The sequence below is a fragment of the Eubalaena glacialis genome, chromosome 3 (assembly GCF_028564815.1).
Source record: "Eubalaena glacialis isolate mEubGla1 chromosome 3, mEubGla1.1.hap2.+ XY, whole genome shotgun sequence".
NCBI lineage: Eukaryota > Metazoa > Chordata > Mammalia > Artiodactyla > Balaenidae > Eubalaena > Eubalaena glacialis.
The window spans coordinates 655,941-683,503 of record NC_083718.1 but is presented as its reverse complement, the minus strand read 5'-3'; the positions used below and the strand labels follow the sequence as shown (position 1 = coordinate 683,503).

The window sequence follows — 27,563 nt, the reverse complement described above, 5'->3', positions numbered from 1 at the left end:
ACGTTGCGTCTCGCGCGTGTTGCCTCGTGTATCCACGAGGGTACAGGCCAGCCTCACAGCTCACACGCACAAGCACGGTTTGTAGATAACACACCCACTCTGGAGTCTCGGTGGGTCCCTCACAGAAGGCATCCATCGGGGGTCCGTGTTTCCGCGTCGTGCTGGCGTGCAGCTAGGACGGAGGCTCCAGGAGAGCCGTCGTCATTCACTAGCAGGATAACTGTTGGCACGTGACAGGCCTTTAACTTCAGTATCGTCGTGTGTAACAGACCATGGCCCCACCTCGGGGGGAGGTGGTTTACATACACACACTCCTGCCCACCCCCCACCACCCGGGGCAGAGACTCTTCAGCACAAGGGTGCTACTGTCAGGGACTGCGAACAACCCTCCAGGTGAAGAACAAAAGCTCGTGGGGCAGGGGAGGTGCACACCAGATGGGCAGAAGCTCCCTACAGGCAAAGGCTTTATTCCAGGAGCAAAGTCCCCTTTAAGCTTATGTTCTCCGTGGAACTGGGAGAGTCAGCATCACGCCCTAATGTCGGAGAGTCTAAGAATCGGGGTGCTTAAAAAGGCCAGAAACCAGCAGAGATTGGCACAACGTTGTGAATCAACTACACGTCAATGAAAAAAAAAAAAGGCCAAAACCACTGCCACTCCAGATCGGACTCTGGAGATTGTCCTTCTCCACTGGCCCCAGAAGCCCATCAGACAAGGAGAAATATGACAACTCTGGGAAAACTGCAGACGATTCAAAGTCATTCTTAAAGAGATTTAATTATCTGAATTGCATAAAAGGGGGCAGTACACATTTAAATCTCTGCTACATCACAAACTGCTGTTTTTGTTGTTTTATTAAAGACCCACTGTTTCTACCCATCTTCAGGTTTATGGCTATAGAATGGAGGGAAAACAGGTATTATTAGCAACAGGATAGCAAACAGCAAGCAAGAGTCTGTTCACCAGAATGTCTTCTCCACTGCAGAACAGAGTCCTTTAAAAAGAAAAGGCAGGGAAAGGCTGTGGGCCATCCACGACCAGTAACAACAGCGAAAGAGAGAGCGAGCCAGGAAAGCGAGAGGGCAGAGCCTGGGTGTCCACAAGCATCTCCTCGACCCGCACCCTCCTAGCCCTCTGTGAGGGTGCACTCTCCTTACATCTCCCCTTCTGACATCTCAACCCTAAACCAAGTTTCCCTGTCAATTCAAATATAATAAAGACATCATTCCCAAAAGGAGGGCCGATCTGAGGATTGGAATGATTTGCCAACATTCTGAGAAAGCTTATTTAAAAACAGCATGGCTTTAAAGACAGGTTCTATTCCTTGAAGACGGGAGGAAAGGGGGGTCTTTGTTAGTGGGGATTGGAGGCATATGGCCCACCGAACAGAGCAGGATACAAAAGAATCCCCTAATGTCTGCAGGCTACCATCCACCGCTACTGTAGCCTGGTTGGGCAGAGGCAAAAGCAAGCAACCCCTCCAGCTCTTCAAAGCCCACAGGTGGAGGGGCAGAAGCAGATGTAGGCTAATGGCTCTAAATAACCAGCATTTAGTGTTATATTAGGACCAAGGATTTATTCCACAATATAAACTGCAACATTTGATACAAGCTACCAAAAAAACAGGCGAGGAGGGAAGGAGCAAGGAGAAAGCCAAAATACAGCTGTGGCAGGTACTTACAGAGCAGCCTCTTTTCTCTGTCACTAGGTCACCAGTGACACTAGAAACTAGAAGTTTGCGTTCTGACATCAACCAGATGCTAAAGCACCAACACACTGTTTGGAAGTTTGTTTTGTTTTAATTCCAGCCACTGAAACCAACATGGAAGTTATTGCTTAGATAAATAAACCTAGTCTACCAGGAAAAAAGAAAAGTGGATAAAAGAAACAAACAAAAACCCCAAAAGTGAAAAACTTAAGCTCCCCAATATGGTAACAGAGTAAACAAGAGAGAAATCCCTCAAATGAGGATTTACTGGAATTTCTGGTGCTCTTCTGGGCACTGAAACTGAGTTGGACTCTTAAGCCGGTAAATCCCAGAAAGAGGTAAGATTTTAATGCTGTACATGAAAAGGTGCAAGCTCCAATCCTTCCACATTGGTGGGAACCCCTGCAAAAAACAGTCAGCATTTCAAACCTCAACAATCACAAACAGCTCTTAAGGAAAAAAATACAAAAAGTGTCAAAAAATTTTTTTAGTCGTTTTTTTCTTTTTTTCAAAGAGTTCTGGAAAAATGATCCCGTAAGGAATAGAAATAGCACCGTTCACAGGCTGGTTTGAATGCCAGTCCTGCAGCTTTGCTGCGACACCGGAGGAGTCCTCTGGCCGAGTCCTGAATTACAGTTAGGGTCTGTTTGTTTTATCTCCGGCCCGGCGCGTCCGTCGCCGCACAGCACGCGCACACGTAGTCCTCCTCCTCGGCCGTCTCGGGAGAGACACCAACACAGACCTGATGGAACCACCGATTGCAGCTGCCATCACACTGGACCCAGTCCACCTGGTTACAGAGAGCAGGGAGACGGGGTTTTCAGGGGAAGAACAGGCCCGACAGACACCGGGCAGGCCACTGCCCCAGCACTGGGACCTCGGGCACAGCAGCCCAAGCGACCGAGTCAAAGCCAGTCTTCAAGTGGTGACTGCTCTGGGGCTAAGACAGCGCCGCCCTGTGACAAGGAAGCAAAGGGCGTGGCAGCAGCATCCCTCCCACCTTCTTAGCGCTGGGCGGTGAAAGCTGGAGGAGCAGGAAAAGGAAAAAGGGCAGAGGAAGAGCTTCTTCAAGAAAAGGGAGAAGACCCAGGAACGATGTGAGAGCAGAGATACCAGTGGGGGAGGGTGAGCAATCCACTCAGATCGGCTCAAGGCAGGTAAGCAGGAGACAGACCCGGCCAGGTGAGCTGTAGCTTACAGGGTTTCTGAGTTAAGGGAACGCACGTCCTCCGCGGCCCCGACCTCACTGACCTCGTCTCCTTCTGGCTGCAGGCAGCTCACGGCCGGGCAGATGGCGTCCTCGTCCTCAGAGCCCTCCTGCTCCGAGTAGGACGTGTCTGAGGGCAGGGACTGAGCGTCGGCAGAAGGGACCAACTCATAGCTACGCTCTCTCTCTAACTTGAAACTGTTCGTGTCCTGGGGGTGGCTCAGTTTGATTCTCTTCTTTTTAGGGGTCCGCATTTTGGCGACTCGATCCCACCGCTCACTGGAGAAACCTCTTTCCAGGCGTCTCTTCAGTTTGCTCTCGAGGCCGCTGACTCCGTCTCGCTTCCCACGGCAGCCGTCACTCTGGGTGGAAGACGGCAAACTCCATTTAGCCTCTCGCTGAAACCAGCGATGCTAAGAACCGGCTGCACGAGAAGCGGGTGCTCCCCATCGACACTGACACGTGCTGCACCCCACCCCACACCCCCTTCACATCCTACAGGACCACCTAACTTCACTGTTTAGTCCACAAAAGCAACACTGGAAAACAGAAATGTCACAGACACAATTCGTTTCAAATTAGCCAACCAGCTCCGGGAGACGGGAGATGCCACATTCTTTTTGCCAAACCCACGAGCAAGTGCCTGACGTCCACAGAGTTTCTATCTAGGTGTTAACCCACAGACAGCTAAGGAACCAAGGCAATACCTTGCTTCTTTATGGACATCTCCACCCCTTACAGGAGGAAGGTGCATTAATTGAACACAGCTGATAACAGTGCTACACTATTTGGTGTCATAATGAAAAACAAATCCTAAATGCCAGTGTCTGCCCTCACGCTGTTTTCAGTGAGATTCCTCCCTAACTGTCTACATTCTCAGGGGCCTTAAATGTTACAGGTCAGCAAGTTCACTCACAGGAAGCAGCAGCAGCATTACGCTGCTAAGAAACAGGACATTATTAGTTATCCCCTTCAAGTAAGTCAGCACTCAAAACGGGCACTCTTGGGACTTCCCTGATGGTCCAGTGGTTAAGACTCCTCTCTTCCACTGCAGGGGGCATGGGTTCAATCCCTAGTCGGAGAACTAAAGATCCCGTACGCCGTGCGGTGTGGCCAAAAAAACCCCCCAAAACAAACAAACAAAAAAAAGGGTACCCTTGGTCTAGTCACCTGGTCCTCACACCAGCTGTTGGGTTTGGTTTAGAAGAGTTAAAGCATTTGTTACATGTTGACTCCAAGAATGAAGGCTTTATCCCAAAGGCCTTTCCAGCTATAATTACATTTTCATCTCTACAGTAATTCTCTTACTGAAGAAAAATAATCCTGCTTCTAGCTATTATCACATGGAAATGATGAGAAGCACACCTTGCTAAAAAGAAAAAAAAATTTCACACAGTGGCTTAAACGCCAGTATCAAAATCCAGGTTGTGAGCCCAAAGTGCTCAGTGACAGCCGTCGGAACAGGGCTGTGGGGTAGGTGGTCTGCATCCTTTCCTGGACCAAAGACAGCATCTCGTCCCCGAGCTATTGATGGATGATGACACTCCGAAGCACGCTGCCGCCCAGACCCCGACGCCCACCTTCTCACTGCTGGGTCTCACTGGAGAGCTGCGGTCAGCTTGCTGCGCAGGGCTCGGCTTTGCGAGTAGCGTCTGGTAGAGCTCCTGAATTTCAGGAAGGGACACCTGGAGCAGCTGGGCCTCCATCAACAGCTCACTCACTTCTGGGCTTAGACCTGTCGGAGACCAGACCAGATCACGGTGACACCCACCTTCGACATGAGTGGAGGAAGACCACTGCTCCCATTACCACCCTTTCCCTTCAAGTGAGGTTCACTCTACAGGCCCGGAGCCACAGCGTACCAGGCCCAAACTGGACTGTGTAAGTCTGTCAATGACTAGGAGGACTCCTGCTGATGCAGGAGGGAGGTAACTCTGCTTTCACAGAAGCACAGAAGAGCCAGGGCCCAGGCACTCTGAGTGGGCCCAGGGTTCCAGGCAGAACTTGTGGGGGAGAGTCACCCTCAGGGAAGGACAGGAGGAAGGAGGCAGGGTCTCTCTAGAGCCCCCTCAAGTCTCCTAAGTAATGAAGCAACAAGGGAACCCATGACTTAGCATCTGATGACCACAATGCTTGGTGTTTAATTATCAGTTGGCATGGGATGAACCCTTTCATCCCTGAAAACAATGGATATAAAGACTTCCTTTCTGTTTCTTTTGCATTTATGAGCCTTTAAATACGATTCTTCTCCTACCTTACAAATACATAGTAATCCGTATCCTACATACGAGGATAAAATCCTTTTTAATGGTTCCTGGTTTATCTGCAACAAAAACCTACTGCACGATCACTTTTTACTATTCAGCCCTCAAAATCATAACAATAATAATGGTGATGATAATAATAAATACAGACCATGGAGGGGGATACAGCTTCGTCCAGTAGAGAAGGGAGAGTGTAAATATGAGGTTCTGTTGTCCCAGTCGTCGGGCAAGGAAAAGGACGTGGGGCCAGGAGGCTGAGATAGCTGACGGAAGGAAAACATTGCACAGTGAGGCTTCTCCAGGGTTAAAACTACTCCCACCAGCCCAAGGGAAGTAGCTTGGGTTATCAGGCAGCAACTAGCAAAGAGAAAGACTTGATTTTCCCAAACTGAAAGAAGTCTCCTGGCATCTCAGATCTGGCCATACCAACTCATATCCACCAAGCCTTTGGTCTTCCTGGTTGTACCTGGACTGACTGCAGAGGTGACGAGCACCACTGGGAAATAAGTCATTTTCTCTGCATGGAAACAGATCACACAGCCTTTTAATCTCTAGGTAATTCTCCTTCTGAAGATTATAACCAGACTGACACAGACATGTACCCCCTCCGGGTAAACCAACTGAGGAACTGCCAGATAGCATTCACATCCACGTCCCTACCTTCACCAGAGCTTATTAGAGGAGCTAGGAGAAACAGTTCTTTGACCACAAATTAGTAAGTAAATAACAGCTGTGTCTTTCCCTTTTATTAACATAGGTGAACTCCTAGCACATCGTGTCTAAGGAACACAAATGTCTCCAATGTAGGCCGCCCAAATACCCACAACTCAACTATGAGACAAAAATGTAACACATCATTTGCTAAGTGCCAGGCACTGTATTTCACAAGCCTGGGGAGAAATTAAAAAGACAAGGAAACAAATACAACAGAGACCAATCTTCTGTCCTCGTCTCTACTCTGTATGACTTTCAACTCCTACACTTCACACGTCTCTGCTGGTGCAGCACAAGGGACACGTAGTATCTGCAAGAGAACCTGCCAGACTTGCAAGTCACCAGGGTAACGTTGTGAGAGGCCTGAGCACTGGCTGCCTGGCTGCACTCCTTGTCTCCCACGGAGACGACAGAAGCCCGGCTGTCCCGGTGACGCTCAGGGAACCTGGCTTTGGCAGGAAGACCACGGATGGTATGAAACCCACCGCCTCTGCTCTGAAGCAACTTACTAACACTCAAGACACCTCAAAACCTCTTCTTCCTCAAAAGGCAACAAGAGACAGGAGGAGGCACCTTCCCTTTCTCCTCGGTGACTTACACGAGAGGAAGCAGGAAAAAAACAGCCAAGCAAAAAATTTTAAAACACATGTATATTAAAAATACATCTGGTTCATACACATAAATGGAAAAATCACATGTACATAGAAGAGGTGAAATCTGCTCCACAGGAAGCGTGCCTGACTATCAGGGGCAGAGGGAACTGAGGCAACACGGCAGGTACGCACAACCCTCGAAGGTAAGGCGGGTGCTGGCACCGGCGGCACCACCAGAGCTACCGGCTCCGCAAGAAGGTACAGAGCTGAGTCCGATAAGGAGCGAAGGAGAGTTCCGGCTCACCTTGCTCGTCTCTGGCGCCTGTCCTGCCGCGGCCTGCCATCTGCCACATAACAGTCCTGCGCCCGCTCGCTCCCGCACGGACTGGAGGTTCCCTGACGAGAGCAGCTGTCGGGCTCTGTGCTGCCAGTTGACGGTTCTTTCGATCATATACCGCAGCGCATCCCCCTCGGGAAGGCGGACTCGGATACGCTGGAGGGAGGCCAGCAGGGGCAGAATTTTCTCTAATGGAGGTTTCTCTGACCTCCGACAATGGGGACACAGCCAGATCCGGGGGCCCTGCGCAATACTGGGTACCGCCACACAGCCGGTGTGGAAAGCATCCCTGCAGAGTTCACACTGGATCATGGGGGCAGCTGGGGCCTTCTGACACAGGCAGACCTTCATCTCCACATCCTGGACTGGCGACAGCAATTTCCCCTCATTGGCTTGTCTGAGAGACTGCAAGGCTTCCATTTCTCGTAAGCGGGCTTCCCCAAGCGTTGCCATCTAGAAAGGAAATAACAATCAAGGACAATGTCACAGAGAACTCAGCCTTCTCCTAAAACTAGGGTCCTGGTGGCTAAGAACACCGGGCTCCAGAGTAGACTCTGCCTGCCTCACTAAGTCACGTGGGCAACAACATCCCACTGTGGCTAAATCTCCACACGTATAGAGTCAGTAACAGTGGCCACCTCACAGGGCCGCCACGACGAGGACATGGGCTGTGTGACAGACGCTCTGACTGGCACTCAGCACACCCTCAGTGTGAGCAGCTACCTAACACACACCGTTCTTCGAAGCCCAACTTCCTCACACATTCCTCTCTTAGAAAATGTACCTCTCTTGAAAGATACAGGCTTTTCACAGTCTAGGTGTACTAATTTCTGAGGTTTTCAATTTGTTTTCAGTTCCACTAGCCTTTGAGTTCTTCCAGAAAGGCACTTTAGATGAGAAAGTCTGTTAAACAGCTGTAGTAACCTGTGTCTCTTACTGCCTTTAACATTAGGCCTTATATGTGCGCCGGACACCGGAACTGTGCGTAGTGAAGCTGGGTCCCTCACGAAAGAATCAAACAGAACCACTTCACCAGACTTCCCTTACACACATACACACACACACTCACACACTGTAAGATCATTAGGGCAGAGACAAAAGCAAGCTGCTTTTCTGCAGAAAGTGGCAAGTATACTCATTATAAAGTCTTTTCTCTCTATTAAAACGAGAGCCATGTCTCAGCAAAGTTCTGAGTTCAGTTAATCTGTATAAGTGACTTGAAAACACAAACATAATCAGCTTCACAACAAAAAGCTGAAGTGACACTGAACATGTTTCTGACCAGTATGTACAAGCTGTCCATACATGGGACTTCTACGTGAACAGACCAGGCGCCCACTACATAAACCAGCCCAGGCATTACAGATTTATTCACCTCGCACCATGAAGTAAAAGCTGCCTAAGGGTGACCAATTCAAATCACTAGCTATGTCAGAGTTAGTCGCTACCCCCTCGAACATAACACATCCATCTTCCACAGCAGAAGGCTGGACCACCAAAATCCTAATACTTCACTGAGAGAGAAATACAGAGCAACAGGGGGTAAACATAGGCCTTTAAAACTGAGCCTTCCCCTCTAGAAATAAAAACTACAGGCTGCAGGAACCATTCCTTTCCCAAGTCGATTCCTATAAATAAGTCCTTAAAACGTTAATTTGTCATAGTTAAACCATTCTCGATGATTGGATCCAGCCACCACCAGATCCATCCTGATTCACCAGAAGAGGAAGCTGAGTCCTAAGGCCAGATCGACTCTTCTGGATGACAGAAGAAAATGTATGAATGATGGATTACGGAAGAAACAGATCTAGAAGTAAACCACCTAACAAACCTTTGGTATATTTAAGAAACCTACTTATTTCTCTAGCTAAAAACAGTGTACAGGCAGCATATACGGGTTATGTGATCACAAAGTGATCAACAGGTAATGTACAGAGGTTCACAGACTAGATCAGCAAGACTAGACAAGCAAAGCTCAAGACAGACAGTGTCTTTACAAAAACGAACCACATAACAGTGGAAAGTAGTACCTTGAAAACACCAGAATTATGCTCAGGCAGCCGCATCTGATTAGAGCCTGAAGTAAGGGACAAACATGCCAAAGAAAGTCTGTATCAAAATACACAAACACATCAGGGCAATCCCATGTCAATCACAGGAGAGGTCAGGCAGCTACGAAGGATCAGACCAGAAAGAAGGTGCCTGGACCAAGGACGAGCCCAGGCCCAGTAGCAGGTATGTTCCTGCTCTGGAATGGACAATGCTTTGTGCCTTCAAAACCATCCTAAAAGTTTGACTTCATCAAACCAAAAAGCTTCTGCACAGGGAAGGAAATCATCAACAAAATGGAAAGACAACTTACGGAATGGGAGAAAATATTGGCAAATTATAATTTGATAGGAGTTAATACCCCAAATCAATGAAGAACTCATACAACTCAATAGCACAAACAAACAAAACACCATCACCACTACCAAAAACAAAAATCCAATTAAAATGTGGGGAGATCCAGTAGACATTTTTCCAAAGCAGATATACAGATGGACAACATAACTAATCATCAGGGAAATGCAAATCAAAACCGCATTGAGATTATCACCTCACACCTGTTAAAATGACTGTCATCAAAAGGACAAGAAATAACAAGTGTTAGCCAGGATGTGGAAACAAGGGAACCCTCGTGCACTATTGGTGGGAATGTAAACTGGCGCAGCCACTGTGGAAAACAGTATGGAGGGTCCTTAAAAACTAAAAATAGAATTACCATATGACCCAGCAACTCCACTTCTGGGTATACATCTAAAGGCAACAAAAACACTAACTCGAAAAGATTATCTGTACCCCCATGTCCAGTGCAGCATTATTCACAATAGCCAAGACATGGAAACAACCTACATGTCCACTGATGGATGAATGGATAAAGAAAATGTGGTATGTATATACAATGGAATATTATCAGCCATAGAAAAGAAGAAAATCCTGCCATTTGCAAGAACAAGGATGAACTTTGAGACCATCATGCTAAGTGAAATAAGTCAGAGAAAGACAAGTACTGCGTGATCTCACTTATATGTGGAATCTACAAAAACAAAACAAAACAAAAACCACCCCACAGATACAGAGAACAGACTGGCAGTTGCCAGAGGCAACTGGTGGGGGAGATGGGTGAAGAGGATCAAAAGGTCAAAATAAGTCCTGAGGATGTGATGTACAGCATGGTATGACTATAGTCATTAATACTATGTTATATATTTGAAGGTTGCCAAGAGAGTAGATCTTGAAAGTTCTCATCACAAGAAAAAAATTGTAACCATGTGTAGTGATGGATGTTAACCAGATTCATAGCGCTCATTCTGCAATATATACATATACTGAACCACGGTACCACACACCCGAAGCTAATATAATATTATAGGTCAATTATAGCTCAATTAAAAAAAATTTTTTTTTTTAGTTTTCAAAAAGCATCCAGATCACATAGCTATCCTCTTTTGTTCTGATACTCTGCTCACTAAACATTAGCTAGATACTGCTTCATCTTCCTGAAGATGATACAATCTTTGAATCAACAGGGCTTACGCTAAATGCAGGTCAGACTCAAAAGTATCCAGTACCCTCTTAAGTGTATTTCTTGTTGTAAACTAGTAAGTTGGCATTGCAGTTCACATATCCGTTAGCCTGAGTGTCCTGAGTCTGCATCCCTGGACCAAGCCTCGGGCACTGGAAAGACTGTTTCTGAATCTGGGAGGCCTTCCCTGAATCCTCTGCACCTCCATGCACCTTCCATTCAAAACTTTTACAAATGACAATTCTCCCAAAGTCGTTTTGGTAAAACAGAGTACTTTTAAAGTTATTCTTCTACTTGCCTTCCCAATATGACCAGTAAGTAAGAGAATATCCTCCCCCATGGAGAAAAGAGGAGGAAAAACCCCAGTACATACAGCTGAAGCAGTCTCTCTGCTTTCAGTCAGAGCTCTCTCCAGGTCACTCAGACTCTCTACTCTGGGGCTTCTCTTCTTGCCACTTGGCAAGGGCTCCTTTAACTTTCTCTGCTTCCTCTTCAATCCCAAAAGGCCAATATCACATCGAGGACACAGCACCTAATGTGGAAAAAGCACAACCGCTGGTAAAATGGATTTCAGATGAAGCATTAGGAAGTCCCCAAATAAAAGCCTAAGGAGTGGGAAGGATGTGAGTTTCTTAGTATTTTCTGTGTAACATGCCTCCCTGAAGCCAGAAACTCTCTTCTACAAAGGAAGGAAGGAAGAAAGGAAGAGAGGGAGGAAAGAAAGAAGGAAATCTCACAAAAAGACAGACTTTGATTCCAGATTCAATCAAACAGTAAGTAAAAAAATGTGATATAGAACGATTCCAGTCATAATGTGTGACCAGCATTCAGCTTACAAAAAAACACAAGAAGTGCAACTATAGCACTTTGAGAGGTGGATGAGATCTTTTATCGAGCTTGTTAAAAGCAAGTGGTGAAGCATGGCCAAGGTTAAACGTCCAATTTCAGCAAACTGAGGAACTTCAAGGAGGAAAATTTCTTCCTTAGACAGTGAATGCTATCCCTAAACATATGCAGAAAACATTTCAAGATTCTTCTAAGTTTCTATTGAAACTTTCAGTAGAAACTTAGAAGAATCTCCCTGGCTCCACTGAGAAAAATAACTCCTAGAGCATATAGATCAGTCAGTGATGGCACCTGTGTGTGTGAGGGACTACATGTTTTGCCAGGCTAGGGGACCCAAGGTCTTGTAGGTGGGCTAACTGCAAACTTACCTCCAAGAGAGAATAGGATGAATTCTCAGTCAGGAATGTATTAGCAGCACATTCTTTCCAAACGTGAACCTCAGCTACTAGTGACTCCAGTCTCGGTAAAGAATTCAGATGCACCGGGATAGACCGGCCTCGCGTAACAAGTTCTATCAGTGTGTCTAACACTGGCACACGTCCTCCAGCCTAATAAATCAAGGGGAAAAAAGTACTTCTATGTAAGTGGGAAAAGTACTATTCGGACTGGGCCTACCCCATGATTTCAACATACTAAATTCACGGACGGATGCTGACAAAACCTGCCAGCTGGCCGATGGTGGTGGAGGTGGAGCAGTGTGGGTTCTTCCACTCGACAAGTAAGAACCTACTTTGTGCTGGGCCCATGGATACAACTTTGGACCTGGCATATACTGTGGTCCCTTTGTTCAGACTGTTTATGCCCTTGTCAATTCACTTGTCATTTTGGTCCCTATGGATGGTTTGAAAAACATTCAGCAGAAATGTAAATTTGTAATAACTCAAAGGATTTCCATACTTTTATTAGAGAAATAAAAGCAACAAAACAAATATTTTATTCCAATTCACTCACCAATGATGAATTATAGTAACTCAGTATAGATTATTCAGGAAACCAAAATGAGTTGTGAAAGCCCACTGGCTCTCCAACTTTATTATTCATTAAGAATCATCTGGGGGCCTTCTATTTATTCTCACAGGATTGAAACTGTAAGGGCGTAGGTATTCTGCTGGATGCGTAAAAAAGGTGACTCACAAATTATATGCTATGCCTATGATACTCCATTTAGAAATATATGGAGTACTCCCTAAGTGAACAGCAGAATACTGGATGACATTTTAAAATAAATAATCCACTAAACACGAAGAGGTTCCTTGTTGTTGGTCACACCTCTCTACTAGTCCTTAAATATATGACGCAAGGAAAGGCCAGGCTATTATTTCAGGAATGGAGCAAAACTTGCTTTTTGTCCTTATGGACATTGTTGCAAACGCAGTACTAAGTAGTACATACATTACAGCACGTGAAGGGAGCAAACCCACCCAGACGTGTGTCCTCGCTTCTGATTTCATACGCTCACCTCTCCTCATCACCATGAGCTCACCTTCTGGCTGCCAGCAACCACGAGTGAAGGGGGGACCATGACTATAACCACTACAGTTCCAACAGTCACAGACAGGAGCCTGCATCAAAGACCTCACTGGGGAAGCTTATGTACGTAGCAAACACTTTCCTTGGTTTTTTCTTTGGCGGGCTGGGGTCACCCCTTAATTATGTAATATTTATCAAACAATGTATCTTCTCTTCTTTATTAACAAGAATAGATGTCCAGATGTTTTGTTGAAAACACGTGGCTAAAACTGTCCTGTTTGGCATTTCTCATTAGCAATTGGTTAATTAGCACCACTTACAATTACGCAGATATTCAGAAGACCAGATGGTATTTTATTCCTAGAATCTGATGGCTTCAATAAAACAGAACTTGAGCCTCAAGAACGATATAAATTAAAATTTTAAAAACCTATCCCATTAAATAATTCAAAGATCTTTTTTCTCAATAGGCCCGTAAGACCCACTGGTTTATGATCGTTAGAGAGAAAAAGGAAGACACTCCCACCAACCACTTTACAAATGAAGTTATCCAGCTGAAAATTGGGAAAAACATAGAATATATTCTGTCTATACCTTAATAATGTTACAAGTGAATTTAATTTTCTATTTTAACTTATAGGTAAGTCTTAGCAAGTATAACATCTAGCACAGGGGCACAGATACTCAGTGCTGATTACTTTGGACAGTTACTTTAGAATGTGCTAATCTCACTGCTTTTATAGATATGGAGCACATTTAAGTCACTACTTGGTGAAAGTCCTGGGCCTGAGGGCCTAGTTTGGCCATGTAATCACGTATCGAGACTCACTGAATCTGCTACTCTTCATTATGTAAACTCCAAGCAGTTGGCAAGCCAGCAAGAGACAGCCGTACTCGTCAGACGTTAGAAACTGTGTTTCTCCCATAACTTCATTTTTAGCTCTTTTTCTTCAACCCCAACCAAGTAATTAAGTCTGTTATGGGAGGGTCCCAAGCTCCCAGAAAAGGTTGGTTAAATTACCTAAGCTTTAAATACTGAGCCAACGAGTCAGGACAGTAGATGGGGTGGGTAAGTGCATCTACACAAGGTTGAAGAGAATCAGTAATCTGGCCAACCCAAACACTGAACCTGTGTAGTGAGATCCAACATATTCCCCTTTGCAAGTGTTTACATTACTGCTCTTTATAGAAGCACTTACACACACGGGACATTTTGTAAACCCACCTGCAGGGCCTCTACGTCCTGAAGCCAGTCTCTGGCTCTCTGCACAGAGTCTTTCAGAGCCGCACCATTGGGCAGGTAGGCGGGGATCTCCTCGATCTCCTTAACCACTGTAGCAAGGCTGTTCAATGAATGCCGAGGCCTACAAAAGCAAAATGACACTACTCAGCTTTTACATTGTGGCTCATTTTTCTCGTGGTTTACTTACCAGAGAAAATAGGAAAATCACTTCAGGGATTTCCCTGGTGGCACAGTGGTTAAGAATCCACCTGCCAATGCAGGGGACGTGGGTTCGATCCCTGGTCTGGGAAGATCCCACATGCTGCGGAGCAACTAAGCCCCTGCGCCACAACTACTGAGCCTGTGCTCTAGAGCCCACAAGTCACAACTACTGAGCCTGCACGCCACAGCTACTAAAGCCCATGCGCCTAGAGTCCATGCTTTCCAACAAGAGAAGCCACTGCAACGAGAAGCCTGCGTACCGAAACGAAGAATAGCCCCCGCTTGCCACAAAAAAGAAAAATCACTTCAAAGGAAATTCAGAATAGCAAATAACTTTTTTCAAATGGCAAATAACTACTAGATATCAAACTATCTATTTTCAAATGGTTGCATAAGACTTACGCAAATAACTCAGTGAAGCATTTAAGTTCTACTTATTTCTGATTTGACATCGGAATAACCATAAACTTGCATTTGCAAAAGATAACTTAGGGATAATTTACTCTATGTTAAACTAGATACGCCATCAAGACTCATACAGCTTCACTAAGAAAATTAAAAATCTCCAGGATATCAACATACCAAAAGCACAGAACCCAAAACTTTTGTACTGTCTGCTCAGTGACCACTATTTTGGGATTACAAAATAATGTCTGGAACCTAGGTATTTCTTGTACTTTATGTTGTCGATTGGAACAGTAAAGATCTGTCAGACAGAAAGCAAGATTAGGGAGGAATCATCTTCTCCCCTCGGATGGTTAGCTTGAGCCCAACCCATCTCTCGAGTATAGATAAGGTCACAAAGCAACAGCACTAATGTGGAGAATTACGGCACCATCTTCATCTTAAAGACAGTGCACCCTGACTCTCAGATGTTTCTCTTTAAGACTCCTTGGGATCTTTTTCATTAACTGTGGGTTTAAACAGTTCCACTTATTTGTAAGTGTTTCCTTCTCTCAAAGATGTTATCCTCGAGGTCCAGGGAAATTTCATTAAACCAACTCTAGAAAAGGTATTTCCATTTGAACCATTCATTTCACAATCGGTTAAGCAAGGAAAGAAATTAATATTCTTTTGCCCAAGCTCCAAAGCAGCTCCGAACATCTCAGCTATTTCCGCACGCACAGCTCAGCTACTGTGCCCGCGTCCCGCCCTACTCCCCATGCTCTGTGCTCCCGGATGGACGCAGTGCCAGCCTTCCCCGGGCAGAGGCATGGGTGTGCTTGTTTACCTGGCCTTGAGGAGACTCCTGGCTTTGTCATCCCAGTGCTCTGATACCGTGAGTAGTTCCTGAAGCCGTGCCATAGCCTTCTCCACAGCTGAATACGGGGCCAGACCCACCCCCAGGTCTATGAGACGTCTCATATCATCTAAGGTGAGGGAGCTGGGGTCCAGGCAAGCCTGCTGCACCTCCTCCAGCCAATGGGCCTGCTCCAGCCGGACACGCATCTCAGCAAGCTGGGGAAGCTCGACATCAAATTCAAAGCTGACGTCTAGCAAGTCTTGCAGCTCAGCGGCACTGGGCATCTCCTCAGAGAGCAATTTCTGGCTATGCTGTTGGAAATCTTCTACACGATTCAAGAGATCCTTAAAAAACACAGGTTGTTGCATCAAAACAATATTTTCAGTAACTGGCTTCTTGAAAACTCAGAATCTTCAATGCATATTTAACATGACCCTCTGCCATTTCACTTGATTCTAGCAACAATACGGGTAAACAAGGTAATACATAAGCCAACTGACAGTTACACAAGTGACTCTAAGAGAGACTTATACCAACTGTAGTAGCTGGTGGTCACTGTGAAAGGTAAAAATTTCCAACCTTCTCTCTCCTCTGCAGGCCTGTTACAATCTCTTTATATACATGTACCACTCAACAGGTTACTAAAAGCATTTGCAAATCAATGTACAAATTAACCACACGGGAAGACAACTTGATCATGTGAACTGGGCTTGTGTACAAAATACAGGAAGGCGGGCACCCCCACCTCCCCAGCCAGGTACCTTCAGCAGTGGCGTCTGACTGAGGACACAGGGCAGGGCGTGCAGCTGGCTCACGAACTGTCGGAGCTCATTCACTGTCAACTGATTGTGGGATTTCCCTCCACCAGATCGATACCTAGACAGACAAAGGCCCAAGGAGACTGCATGAGAGCAGGTACCCCACCAGCCCCAGACTCCAACGTCATGGGGAAAACCAGCCACAGCAGGCTGCCGAAGAGCCCAAGCCAGGGCGTGCACAGTGCCCACCTCGTCTGCCTCTTGCCGTTAAGCAGCTGCTGGGCGACAGAGGCACATTTCTCCGCGTCCTGTGTCACTAAGCGGAGGTGACGTAAAAGATCGTTGTCCGGGAATTTCTTCATCTCAGATTCCTCAATCAAAGCCTTAAAGCTGACAAGGCCTAGGAATAAAGAAAAGATCACCTCTTCTGTGATCATTATGTATGAAATACTGGTATGAAATACAGAGGGGGAGGTTCGATTTGATCAGTTCTTACCTATAGATATTTGCAATGTTTTACCTCTTTTAATAAATTTGTTCTTTTTTTTTTTTTTGGCTGAGAGTGGAATGTTTTAAAAAGCGCCTAGAGCTGCCCTTCAATGTGGAAGTGTTTAAGAAACAAAGAACCCCTGCCTTGTCAAAACAGAGCAAATGCAGTTCTTCCTGTGGCTGGAACCACTTCTTCCTCCTGCATTTTACTCTGCACCTGGCAGGGGACTGGCGGGCTCAGAGACAGTGACCTGCGCCCGCCCTGAACAGGAGAGGGCAGAGCCACCTGCTGAGCTACAGAAAGGAAAGCAAATGAAAACGCTTTCAAAGAAAAGATGCGAAGGGAAGCAGTGACTTTCAAATGTAATAACAAGAGACAGAGACCTTGACTAGAACTAAGAAGTAATAAACCAGCATTTCACAGACTCTTTAATTTAATGATATGCTGTCTTTGTCCTGAGATCTAGTTCAAAAACAACAAGCAAACAAAAACCTTTTCTAAAGGTCCATATAAAATGTGAAATACTTTTATTTCTGAGACAAAGAGGTGTAAAGGTTATTTTGTAACAATATGATGTTTGTTAAATACATGATCCTGCACAACTCATATATCAAGACTTCACTTTGATGTAAGGACATCTGCCTCATTCACTCTTGGCTTTAAAACCTCTGCTAAAGCTCCAAACCTGGCTGGACAGATGGGCTAAGTCAGGCTGCTTCAAGTAATCCATTTGCTGATAACTTTAAGTTGGCTATGTTATAATCCGTCCCAATTTGCCAATCAGCAAGTCACACTTTCTATATACCACGTACTTTTCTTCTTATTAATCTTCGCCTCCAAAGCTTCGTTCACATTCAAGGCCCATTCGTTGTAAGATTCTGCTCGAAGCTTCAGTGCATTCATCATGGGGTAGAGATCATCCAGAGTGTATCTATACCTGGAAACAGAATAGCAGGCTTAGCTCTGAGATATGTGGGTTTGGAGGAAATCAGATGTTTTATACTAAGGATTTAGTGTTTTCCATAGAAAAAAATCATTCTTCCTACTCACCGCAGTTTATATTTATAAGGAGGACAGGAACATAATTCCTTTACATGATGCAGGCAAACAAGCAGGCCAGGTTTACAAGAACAGGAGATGGCAGACATGAAGCATGTGGTTTTGCATTTTACACACTGACGCTCATCATCTGGCAACAGCTCAAAATCCATTCTTTCTGAATCAATTACTCCCTAGAATAAAGTGTGTACTTTAGAGATCTCCAAAGGATAATACAATCCATCAGCCCCCAAGACAAACATGTAATAGTTGAGTTTAAATTAAAAAAAAAAAAAGAGCCTTACCAAAGTAGAGAGTAGAGAGTGCGTGATTAAAAATGTGTGGGGGAATTCCCGTGTGGCGCAGTGGTTAAGAATCCACCTGCCAATGCAGGGGGACACGGGTTCGTCCCTGGTCCGGGAAGATCCCACATGTTGCGGAGCAACTAAGTCCGGGAGCCACGACTACTGAGCCTGCGAGCCACAACTACTGAAGCCCGCGTGCCTAGAGCCGGTGCTCCGCAACAAGAGAAGCCACCACAATGAGAAGTACACGCACCACAACGAAGAGTAGCCCCCGCTCGCCGCAACTAGAGAAAAGCCCACGCACAGCAACGAAGACTCAACACAGCCAAAAGTAAATAAATAAATTTTTAAAAATGTGTGTGGACCTAGCAAATGTGGGCAAGTTAATCTATTTCACCCATCTAGGGAGAACCCCTTCTGGACACGGTAGGTCCTTATGTTTGGCCGTTTTGATCTCAGTATGAGAACAGTTATTAACAGGTCCACAAAACTACAGAGATTAGCTGTTTATTCTGCTCCAAATTGGCCTTGCCCATATTTTGGGTCTAGATAAGAGCAAAAGAAATGCATATACTTTCTACTACAGAGGAAATGCTATACAGGGCTTCAGAGTAATGTTGCTGGAGAATCCACAAAAATAACAAATATAAATGAAAGGAAAGAAGATGGGGCAGGTGAAAAAGACTATCGTACAGGAATTGTCAATGTGAAGACGCTGAGTGGTCTATTAGCCTCTTATATGGAAAGTTCTTGGAAAAGGTTCGACAATCTGTGCAACAGAAACTGTAATCGTCGTAACAAGGCATTTCCCAATTGATACTGTCAAGATAAATGAGGTCTTGAACCAGGAAGTTTCTACTGTAGTTTGTACCACCTGACATCTAGCCCTTCTAGGATATACCTTTTGTTATGGAAAAATCAAACTTGTACCACTTTCTCTCCTTATCCAGAACTGGATCCAAATCTAACCTTGAGAATGCCAGAGTCTGATTAAGTCAGTTTATAAACCATCAAGGCTCCTTTGTTTTACTCTTTTATTCTGTATTTCAACCTTTTGACCATTTCACTTCCTGCTAATCAGGAAAGTACGGAAAATCTAACAAAAGAATTTTGGTTTTAATCTGGAATTAATCGTTAAAAAGGACTTTGTGATGGAGATGGCTAAAATTTTGTTTAAAGTAAGATTAAGGATCAACTCCATGGATTTTGGTTGAGAATGAATCATATTAGTTCACCCAATTTTAGTTTGTAAATTTCTACATCTGGAAAAAAATTATGCGTGCTCAAAGTTCCAAAGACCTTCGTAAGACGCTTAAACCCTCTGGGCATTGTTTTCCCAATTCTACAATATCAGGGGAAGGTGAGTAAACTGCTGTTGGTTCACGGTGAGCTCCAGGGAGCCAACATTCTAAAGAGGCACATAAAAGAAAAAAAAATAAAATAAAAAAATCAATGTGACTATTTGTGGATATGACTGTCCCAAAAGAATCTACAAAAAACTACTAGAACTACTGGGTTTAGCAAGGAGGTAGGATACAGAGTCAATTTTGGAAAGTCAACTGTATTTTTAAATACTAGCAATAAACAATTGGAAATCGAAAAAAATTTTAAAGTACCATTCATAATAGTACCAAAAAAAAAGAAATACCTAATTATAAACCCAAGAAAATATGTGTAAAATCTGTGTGCTGCAGTCTACAAAATACTGAAAGAAATCAAGAACACCTAAATAAATGAGGGGATAGACTATGTTCATGGATTGGAAGACTCAGTATTGTTAAGATGTCAATTCTCCCCCAAACTATCCATAGGTTTAATGCAGTTCCAATCAAAATGCCAACAGGCTTTTTGGTAGAAATCAGTAAGCTGATTCTAAACTTTATATGGAAAAGCAAAGGAACTAAAATAGGCAAAACAATTTTTAAAAGGAACGAAGTTGGAGGACTCACACTACCTCATTTCAAGACTTATTAGAAGGTAACAGTAATCAAGACCATATGGTATTAGCAAGAGGATAAATGCATAGACTAACAGACTAGAACAGAGTCCCGAAGTAGCTCCACACATGTGTGAATTAATTTTCAACAAAGGTGCCAGGGTAATTCAAAGGAAAAAGGAGTCTTTTCAAGAAATGGTGCTGGAACAGTTAGTCAGCCATATACAAAAACAATGATCTCAACCCACACCTTGCCATAAACAAAAATTACTTAAAAAAAAAAAAAAAATTACTTAAGAGGATTAAAGACTTAAATGTAAAACCTAAAACTAGAAAATCTAGATGACTATACATGAGAAAACCTTTGTGACTTTGGTTAGGCAAAGATTTCTTAGGAAGGACACACCAAAAAAGATCCATAAAAGAAAAAAACTGATAAACTGAACTTCATCAAAATGAAAAACTTCTGCTCTTTGAAAGACACTGCTAAGAGAACGAAAAGACAAGCCACTAGCTGGAAGAAAATACTTGCAGAACACTTATCTGATAAAGGACTGGTGTCTAGAATAAAGAGAAGTCTCCCAACAGTCCACTGAAAAAGGGGTAGAGCAAGACATGTGAGAAGACACTTCACCAAAGAGATACATATGCAGGTAGCAAATAAATACATGATAAGATGTTCAATATATCATTAGCCATTAGAGAAATGAAAAGTAAAAGCACAATGAGACGTCAATATACATCTATTAGAATGGTCTTAAAGGAAATTAGACTAAGGAAAAGTTTCCTTAAAATGCTATCAAAGTGCATAAGAACTTTACTAAGTAACACCCAATGACATGCAGTTGGGGTTCCAGAAACCTTACCAATTTACGAACAGTTTCCCTTAGAGCCTTCTCGTCCTCAATCATAATGGCCATGTCTTTCTGAACAGTTGATGCCACTACAACGTCTAGTACGTCCGCCTTGGAGGCCATCTTGCAAATCATCTCGTCGTGAGAAAATACACAGTAGCGGTGCAGCAGGCGGTAATGCTCCACGCACTGTCGGCCTAAGGGCAGCTGCGCCAAAAGACAGGGAGGACACGTGACATTCATCTCTCTCCTTCCTGTTTCCAAAGACTCCTGACCTTTATTATCAATTACCAAATATCACATCTTGGGTCATATATTGATATCATATATCAATCCTAAAACTAGACTCTAACAAGCCTTGGACCTTTTAAAATCTTTGCATCTCAAGGATCTGGCAAATTAGGTACATTAATTAAAAACTGGTTTAAAAACCCAACGTATTAATAATGCAGTAATGTCTACAACAATGTAGAATCTAATTGGAAATATGAATTTACACATTTCCTGAAACAACTGTGTGGAACTGGTGTGGTTAATCTACTTCAGGGAACAATAATGCTCTAAAAACTACAGAACAGAAAATAATTATAGATGTAGGTATTACTACTGGGTACTATTTTATTGGGCCAACTATTTTGGGTTGGCCAAAAAGTTCATTTGGGTTTTTCCATGACATGTTACAGAAAAACCTGAAGGAACTTTTTGGCCAACCCAGTATTAAAAAAAAAAAAAAGCACTGAAGGTCATAATTTATTAGATTTAACACCACACCCACTTAACTAGGTAGTTCTTTTTAGGCAAATGAAAAGTATTAATACTAATATAAAAACTCCACTTTACAACTACCTGAAATCAAATGTCATTTAAAATTACTGTGTTTGGATAATTTAAGCCAGTGCTGCGTAAAGTACAGTCTTAAGACTGGAACTGTTTGCTATCAGTTTGCAATGAGATACTAAGCTTCAGCCAAAACGTCACTCAGCAGACTCTTCACCAGGTCTTGGCTGACACTGCAGGGCCAGGGCCTCTCCTGCTGGGAAGGTACACAGCTGGCTGACCTGCCATTTCAGCAGCAACTGGTTTAAGCAACTAGACACATGACAGCTTCTAAGCATTCTATACCATTTCTGCAGGAAAAACGGTAAATGTGAAAAGGCTTGCTAGGTCATAATTACACACCCAATCGACAGTGCAGAAGTTAACGGCCTCAGCGAAATTAAAACCTTGATTGAAACCGCTGTGGTAGGCTCTTGGAAATGTGATCACAAACTCCCCAGCACACTGATTAGTTCGGTAAACCTAAGGAGACAGAAATTGGAGATTTTCAGTGACATCCTCACGAAAGACAATCTAGACATAGACTATCAGATGATTCTCCAGAAAGGGTAGGGAAAAAAGTATGGCTGAATATTACCTAAAGATATTCATTTCTGCCACAAGATGGAGTAGTTCCCCAGACTGCCAGGTTGATAAGTATCTCAAGAGAAAACGGCTTACACCACAAAAATCTGGCTACATCCAGGATCAGGACACATCTTTCCAAATATTATCATACCGAAATAGGATCTCCTACCACCAACTGAAGAAATTCCACTCTATTTCAAGGATCTCATTCCACACAGAGATCTTCTTGATTTGGACCTCAAACTTACCTCCCACCAACAATTCCCCTTTTCCCTCTACCCAAAAACACCTATATTGCTCCAGGCACAAAATCCTCAGACTGAACGAACTACTACATAATAGTAACAGTATTAGATGTCTTTTCAATACATCTCTCTCCACCAGCGGTTCTCCAAAATGCAGTTCCCAGACCAAAAGCAGCAACAGCAACTGGGAACTTGTTGGAAATGCCAATTCTCAAGCAGCACCCAGGCCACAAGGACACGCAACTCGGGCTGAGGCCCAGCCCTGTGCTGGAACACGCCCTTCCGGGCTCTGACAGGCCAAGTCTGCAGCCGGCAACCACCGCAGGAGCACAGCCCTCCACCGGGACGGCCTCCTCCTCCCCAACTCTCTGCCACACGCACTCCCCTTCAGAGCCCCACGGCGGAGCCCTTTCCAGCCCTTTCAGAGTTAATGGCTCAGCCCCCGAGTCAACACCACTGTCAAACCACACCACTCTTCCGTGATCTGTGTAAACGCTGTCTTTCCCTTACACTGTGAGTCCCCGAATGCACGAGTTCATTCACCTACCTCTCTAGGTGCAGAGTCTAGCCCCACGTGGTTTGCTCAACTATTAAAGAACAGGGCGAGAGGTCTCTTCTAAAGCCAGCGACTCATAACAGATCAGAAAGACCCATCAACATGGGGCGGGGGTGGGGGGGTCAAGATGGAAAATGCCAACAACAAGGAGATGGCGGTATTTTGATGACTATTGGTCCTTATTTTCTAAGCTTTGGCCCATGAATATTTTATGATACCTCAAAGAAAATTCCTTTCCATCTGCCCCCATTTACTGGCCCGTGAACCCATAAGCATAAAATGAAGGTCACAAGATCAAGAATTCCTCTTAACATTGTAAATGTATCATTTACATTTGGTTGAGCTAAACAAGATGGATTCTTCAACTTCATACATCTCAATCTGGCCTCCCAAAATGCCTTCAGAGTTTCCTCCGAAAGGAAGCCACTAAGTAAAAAATAAGTGCCACTTCGTAGAAAAACCTCAGAGGAAAAAGTACCAATAGCATCTTTCAGTCTAGAGTGGGAACCCTGAAATCCATGCTCAAGACACTGAAATAAATTTTCTCTTAAGCTTAATTAAGGGCAGCGGGGAGAATGTAAGATCCACCAAGCATGTCACCATGTAAATTCAATGAGTTATTTTCTAAAGTAGGGATGGAGTATGAAGGATTCTGACACAAGAGTTTAGATCTAATTATACCAATAACAGAACCTAGCCATTTTCAGAGTAAACTAATTTATACTAACAACACTTAATTTTTACAGTTTTTGTTTTGCTGTGCTGAAGGACTGAAGTTATAAACAAAAGTTATAGTTTAGAAAGCAGGAATGGTGATGGTGTACAACCTGTGAATGTACTCTGAACTGAACACCAGAAAGGAAAGGAAGAGACAGCCACACAGTTACTATTGCAAAGTAAGGCTGCTCAGCAATCTAGTCATCAGCTGCAACAAATCAGCTTTTTATGGTGTCTGAGGATCGAGTCCCACCGGCTTAATGCAATACCGTACTAAATTACACCAAACAGCTGTTTCTATACAACCAAATCAGCTTCATAAAAACGTGAGCAACAGGGAAAAAGTGGGGAGTTAAGCCTGGGTGGCAGGAGGATTGACTCAAAACATACAGGCACTTCGTGAGTCATCAGGGTATTGGGGTTCATGATGGTGACGAGCTGGTGGAGGAGGTCGGGCTGGGAGATGAAGAGCTCCGGGGCCAGCCTTTTCATCACCGTCTCCAGCTGCTCGGCGGCGTACCCTGGGACTCCATACCAGGTCTTTGGCTCACCCCTAAAATAGATTGTAAAAGCAGATCAATCTCAAAATTTACATGAAATTTCAGTAGCTTCTTCAACTCATACAACACCAATGCAAACAAGATGGTCAACCAGTTCCTATTTTTTAGATCCTGCTTTGTAAGGCAATGTTCAAACTGAAGAAATATCACCAGAAATATGATCTGAACATATGTAATGCATTTTCCCTCTTCAAGGATAAAGTTTAAACATGAGACTTCCCATCTGAGGTCCCTCTCTTCCCTCCCATTTTACCTGACCCTTCAGAAAATGTAGATATCTAGCATTTCTAAGAATATAAGGTATTATGTTAGCTACAGGGTATGTGGTCACCACAATTTCCTACAGCAACTAGCAAGGGATGACAACTCTCCGCCCTGACAGCGAGTTAAACCAAACTCTAAGTAAGGTGATTAGCATTTCTAAAGAGCTCTTCTTCAAAGCACGTTTAACTGTCAAGCAATTAATCTGTAACATCCCTGTGAGGTATGGTAAACATCATTTCACAGCTGGGAGCAATTGCCTGGGGAAGCAGGACTGACACTCTGCACGTAAAAGGCCAAATCCCTCTTTCTTGTGGTACATCCTCAAATTCCTTGTGTGGGAATTTGAGTTACAGATCTTCCAATATTTTTGTACTCAGAAAGCAAGGGAAATGGAGGGGAGGGAAACAGATGTGAAATAAAAGTTAAAAAGCCCAAATATCCGCCCCAGCCCACCACACACACACACACAGACAGGCGCAGATGGGGCGCACTCTACCTACCATGCAGAGTGATGCCAGAACTCCGCAGGCCGTCAGGAGCGGTCAGTCCCAAGGTCCTGGAGGACCCCACACGACCCACACCCCTCTCCTTGCCCAAAGGGCTATCTGGGCCGCCGGGCCCACAGAACGGGAAGGGGTTTCCACAGTAAAAGCAACTCGGTGCTTTCTAACCTTTCTGCGAGTAAAGACTTCTTTGACAATTAGAGAAAAGCTGTCTATCTTCTCCCCAGAAGCCTGTTATACTTGAAAACTCATGTGCAAGTGCAGGGTTTCATGGATTTCCTACGGATTCTTAAGAACCTTTGTCTTAAATTGTTAGGATGCCTGTCCAATAGTAGTAAAAAAAAAAAAAAAAAAAACTTAAGGAAAAAAAACCTCATCACTCTTCAGACTCAGTTAAGAGATGTGTCACAACTAAGAGGCGGGTAAGTTTTCCAACTCAGCGTGCATACCATCTGTAGGTTCTCTGGAACCCCTTACCAGTGCAGGTAGTTAATGGAATAGCTCCAGTGGTCTTCAATATGCCAACAGAAGGAAGAAAAGCACATTCCCACGTACAACCAAGGAAGCTTCATGCCGCATATGTCAGCGGTGATGTGAGCGAGGACAGACTGCTCCATCACTGGCATGTTGTTCAAATTCCAGCCACTGTCAAGATATTCCTAAAAATAAGGAGATAAAGTATAAAGGTTTATACTTTATACTTAAATTCTCTATCATGCCAGCATTTTGGAACTCTGCTGGTTTCAAAAAGCTGGCTGAAAAGTCTCCTTCAAAATAAAAAGAATTCGTGGGGGTGGGGAGCCACTATCCTTACCTCCTGGATGCCCATAGATTACTTCTGCCCAGCTCTGCGCTTTATATAAATGGACTTGTGTGTGTGTGTCTATATTATGTGTGTGTATCTGGTTCCAATCCCTCAGATTTTCTTCAGAACAAGAAACCAAAGTTACAGAATCTGAAGTCAAAAGGAGGTAAGTGATTCTCCCATATCATCTAGTTGGGACTAGAATTCTTCTATGGGTTCTTTCTACTATTCTTGAAATCATTAAAAATCTGATAATTAAGGATTTGCTGAAAGTATCATAAATCACTTCAAGCCAACCAACCAATTTCCAGGAGTATCTCAAGTTCCAAGCGACATACGTGTTGTAGCACAGCTGCTACTAGCCCAGCGTGATGCCCTCTGGATCAACGCTGGGCTCGCTCTAAAGGCGCCCCCCACCCGTCCCCCCGGCGCCCCCGCAAGCCCACGTGCTCACAGCCACGCCTACCTCCTCCTCAGGCGAGAGCTTCACTTTCCCGTCTCGGACCGGGAAGCCACTGCCGAACTCCTTTGAGGCGATATCAGCTCCATATTCCACGGTAACATCCTCTTCGATAGTGCTCACCAGTCGCCAAAATTCTTTCTCAACCAGTTCTGTGGGAACCATCTGTATACAAAACAAGGAAGTAAAGAGAGTGACTCTCCGCAGACACAAACTGCCCGTGACCAATGTGACTAGACAGGCTAAGTGACAGGAATCACAGGATAGCAGCCTGAGGAAAAACTGTGTCCATAACGTCCCAAATGTTCCTCAACTGGCCCCCGACAGCTCAGACATGAACATCATTTTCTAAAAGGAATTTTATAACCAAGAGCTGACTAAGAATTCATGTTCCTCTATCAACAACCTGGCCACTACTGTAAAAGGAGTCAAGGAAAGCAAAGTGCTAAGATTTAAGAACTGGAGATGTTTTTCTGTTTTGAGAAATCTAATATACAACCTGGTTGACTTCTGTTTAGTAACAGTAGTTCGCTGTATTTGAACGATGCTTCATTCTCTGAAATGCGTTCAAACACATCACCTGAGTCCACCCTCTCACTCTTTCCACTAGACCTGGCGGAGAGTAATGTGGGCACCACGAGGAAAAGGCAGGGTGCAGCAACTCCGCGGCTGCAGGCCCGAGTGTAAAGGGCTGGCCAGGCTGAGTGCTTAGGATCTGCGCTAATCTGGTATGAGGCCAGAGGCCTGTCCCTCAAAGTGCAAAAAGCCAACCACAAATACAAGAGGCACCAGGACTGGTTAAGCGAACATATAGGGACATAATAATGTAATGCAGGAGGGGTCAAAAGAACTGAAAATTCAAAGGGAATATTACTTGAATTTATAAGCCTGTTAAATAAGGGGACATTTTAAGTAACTTAACAGTTAATGTTAGTGATGTTAGGCGAAGCAGGTTCACTCATACACTGCTATGGTCCCGTAAATGATACAGCTATTAGATGGGAAAAAAATGGATAAATATTAAGAAAATAATCCAATTAAACAGACGCATACAGGACTTCCCTGGTGGCGCAGTGGTTAAGAATCCGCCTGCCAATGCAGGGGACACGGGTCGGCTCAACAACCAGATCCCAACTGGTTCCCGGATCCCTGGTCCGGGAAGATCCCACATGCTGTGGAGCAACTAAGCCCATGCGCCACAACTACTGAGCCTGCGCTCTAGAGCCCTCACGTCACAACTACTATAGCCCGTGTGCCCTAGGGCCCACGTGCCGCA

General features: G+C 44.3%; 1 protein-coding gene across 1 annotated transcript in view; it reads right to left on the bottom strand.

Annotated features, from left to right (window-relative positions):
* Positions 1–783: 783 nt before the first annotated feature.
* The window catches only part of KDM5B (lysine demethylase 5B), a 71,403-nt gene continuing 44,623 nt past the window's right edge, over positions 784–27,563 (bottom strand). Inside the window, exons 10-27 of the mRNA XM_061187238.1 lie at positions 26,294–26,452; positions 25,500–25,681; positions 24,086–24,248; positions 21,953–22,072; positions 20,786–20,980; positions 17,691–17,872; positions 17,453–17,577; positions 16,400–16,550; positions 16,154–16,268; positions 15,381–15,736; positions 13,931–14,069; positions 11,604–11,783; positions 10,763–10,921; positions 6,789–7,274; positions 5,329–5,440; positions 4,494–4,648; positions 2,958–3,275; positions 784–2,496 (exon numbers count right to left, since the gene is read on the bottom strand). Of these exons, the coding sequence (XP_061043221.1) occupies positions 2,359–2,496; positions 2,958–3,275; positions 4,494–4,648; positions 5,329–5,440; positions 6,789–7,274; positions 10,763–10,921; positions 11,604–11,783; positions 13,931–14,069; positions 15,381–15,736; positions 16,154–16,268; positions 16,400–16,550; positions 17,453–17,577; positions 17,691–17,872; positions 20,786–20,980; positions 21,953–22,072; positions 24,086–24,248; positions 25,500–25,681; positions 26,294–26,452 (3,435 nt within the window). The 3' untranslated portion in view covers positions 784–2,358. The remainder of the gene's footprint in view (positions 2,497–2,957; positions 3,276–4,493; positions 4,649–5,328; positions 5,441–6,788; positions 7,275–10,762; positions 10,922–11,603; positions 11,784–13,930; positions 14,070–15,380; positions 15,737–16,153; positions 16,269–16,399; positions 16,551–17,452; positions 17,578–17,690; positions 17,873–20,785; positions 20,981–21,952; positions 22,073–24,085; positions 24,249–25,499; positions 25,682–26,293; positions 26,453–27,563) is intronic.